This window comes from Plasmodium gaboni (assembly GCF_001602025.1).
Source record: "Plasmodium gaboni strain SY75 chromosome Unknown, whole genome shotgun sequence".
Taxonomy (NCBI): domain Eukaryota; phylum Apicomplexa; class Aconoidasida; order Haemosporida; family Plasmodiidae; genus Plasmodium; species Plasmodium gaboni.
Genome location: NW_017385316.1, coordinates 1 through 2,918, shown reverse-complemented (window position 1 = coordinate 2,918; position 2,918 = coordinate 1). Strand labels below are relative to the sequence as shown.

Genomic DNA, 2,918 nt, shown 5'->3' with positions numbered 1-2,918 from the left:
AAATTTGTATTAAAATAAAAAGTTACATTTATGTAAAAAATATATATATATATATATATTTTAATATATTTTTTAATTTAGAATTTTTAAAATATATTTGAATACAATAAACTATATAATATAATATATTAATTATATATATATATATTATATATAATATATATATTTAAAATTGAACTAAAAAATACGGGAGAAATGGAAGCATTACTCCCGGAACATGTATTCTATAATAAATAAAAAAATAAATGTATTTATTAATTTTTTTTTTTTTTTTTTAGGTATATAAATATATATAAGAAAAAAAAAGAAAAATAATTAATTTGATAAAAAAATAAAATAAAACAAAAATATTCTTTTTTTTTTTATAAATGTACTATTTTTTTTCTTTCTTTTTAATTTTTAAGAAAAATTATAAAAAGTATTCTTTTTAATATATGTTGTCCTCCTTTTATAAAAATATTTTTGTATTTATATAAGGTGGAAATTTTTTTTTTAGAAGAACATGCATGTAATAAAAAAATAAAATAAAATAATAAATAAATAATAAAAAATTAATACATATATATAAAATAATTATGAATATAAATACACTAATTTAAGTATTTTTAGATAATATAAACCTTTCTATTAATTTATTATATTTTATTTTGTTTTTTTAATGGTTTTTCTAAAAAAAATGAATATTATAAATGAGTAAAAAAAATATATTTATCTTTTTTTTTATTATTTATAAAAGAGAAAATACACTACTAAAAAGGTTATAAAAACGTATTCTCGTTATTAACCTAAAATACATATATTATATATAAATATATATAATTATATATAGTTGGAAATATTTTAAATATTAGTAAACGTTAAGTTGTTAAATATATATATACATTTCTATTTATATTATATATAATATTAATTTTATCATATAAATATATATATATATATATTTCTCCTATAAAAATTTTTACTTAATCCCCATATATCATAAATAACCTTTAGTTCATTACATTTAAAAATTTTTTTTTTTTTTTTTTTTTTGGATAAAAAAGGAATTAATAATAAATATTTTCATAATATGAATAGAATATATTTTATAAATAAATATAATATATATAATAAAATATTTTTATATGTATGACGAAAATACTTTCATATTTTTAATATACAATTATGTATTGTATGTTGTATTAAAGAAAAAAAATATATATATTTTTTTATTATACAATACCAATAATATTTTGATATATATATTTTTATTATATATCTATCATCTAATAAGAAAAATAATATTTTCAGATTTTTTTATTAAATATTAAGTTGGAATTCTTTTTATTCATTATAATATACATATATATATATATATATATATATATATATATTTTTAATATTTGATAATTAGGAAATAATTTATTTCTTGACATATATTTTTCTTTTATATTTTAAATTAATAAAGTATGTATATATAAAAATAAAAAATAGAGAATATTGTATTTTGTATATAAAATTATTTTTTTTATTATATTTAATTATATATATTTTTTTTTTTTTTACACTGTATTTTTCTGTATACATATATATATATATTTTTATATGAAAAAATAATAATTTGATAAATTAGTGTATGACCGAAAAATTGGAATAATTAAATGTTATATATTGATTATATAAACACCTTGAAGAAATAATATTAGAGTAAAAAACAAAAAAAATTATTTTGTATCCGTAATATAATTTTTTCCTAGTAATATCAAGGTAAAAATAAAATATATAAAATAAAGTACTATATATATATATATATATATATTTATATATTATTATAATATAACATAATTACCTATTGTGTATTTAAGGAAATAACATTGGTCTATATACAATAGATGTAAAATATGTTTTTACATATATATATATATATATATATATGGAAGAATGTTTAGAGTTTGTTATAAATATATATTTCATATTTATTTATTTTATTTTGATTTAGGTTTATACTGAATTATTTGCATTTTCTATGAGATAATTTTAGAGGTGTCTCAAAAATATAGATTTATATATAGTATATAATTAAATTTTTATGTATATAATTTTTGAAATAATATTTAAATAAAAATGGAAGCTGAACAGAAGGAACAAAAAAAGGAGAAATCTGTGAAAACAATGATGAAGAAAATTGCTTTTAAGGGTCCAAGTTATGATGAATATATGAAAGTTTTTAGCAAAGCCCTTCCAGGTAGTGTATCCCCTACTATGGTATTATCATTTATTTCTGCTGTTATTTTATTTTTTGTTCTTTATAAATCTATGAATCTCATAAAGGATAAAAAATTATTCAAGGCGCTCTTAGTATTTTCAGCATTTTATGTAACTTTCTTTCAATGAAAAATATGTTGAAGCAGTTATAATGTAGATATAAATTTAAAGGATGTATTAAAATTAGAATATGATATATTATTAATAGAATATTTATTATAGCTTAAAGATAATATGAATGAATTAGAACAACAAATATATTATAAAATACATATATCGATATATCAAAGAAATTTTTTTTTAGAACATTTTATGTAAATCTTATTTTAATATATATTATATTTGTTCCTTATTAAAAAATAATATATTATGTAAAAATTCTTCTTTTATTTATTTTTTTTTTTTTTAAATATTTCTATGTACTTTTTAAATATATAATTTTTTTTTTTTTTTTTAAATCATTTAATATTATGTTTTGTTTAATATTCACATATATATATTTTTTATTTTTATTTACATTAGATTTCCTTTTGTTTTTGGTTCATATTTCTTATAATATTTTTATATTATTCGTATTTCTATTAATTTCATTTTCTTTTTTTTATTTATATATTATTTAAATCTATATGTTCGCTTTTAATTAAAAGAAAATATAATATTTATAATATATATAT

At 13.4% G+C, this 2,918-nt stretch overlaps 1 protein-coding gene across 1 annotated transcript; it reads left to right on the top strand.

The window, feature by feature from the left end:
* Positions 1 to 2,103: 2,103 nt before the first annotated feature.
* PGSY75_0014800 (putative exported protein) lies at positions 2,104 to 2,373 on the top strand (the record flags this gene model as incomplete). Its single annotated transcript, XM_018783285.1, has 1 exon — positions 2,104 to 2,373. The coding sequence occupies one exon, from the start codon at positions 2,104 to 2,106 to the stop codon at positions 2,371 to 2,373; it is 270 nt and encodes an 89-aa protein (XP_018638938.1).
* Positions 2,374 to 2,918: the final 545 nt, after the last annotated feature.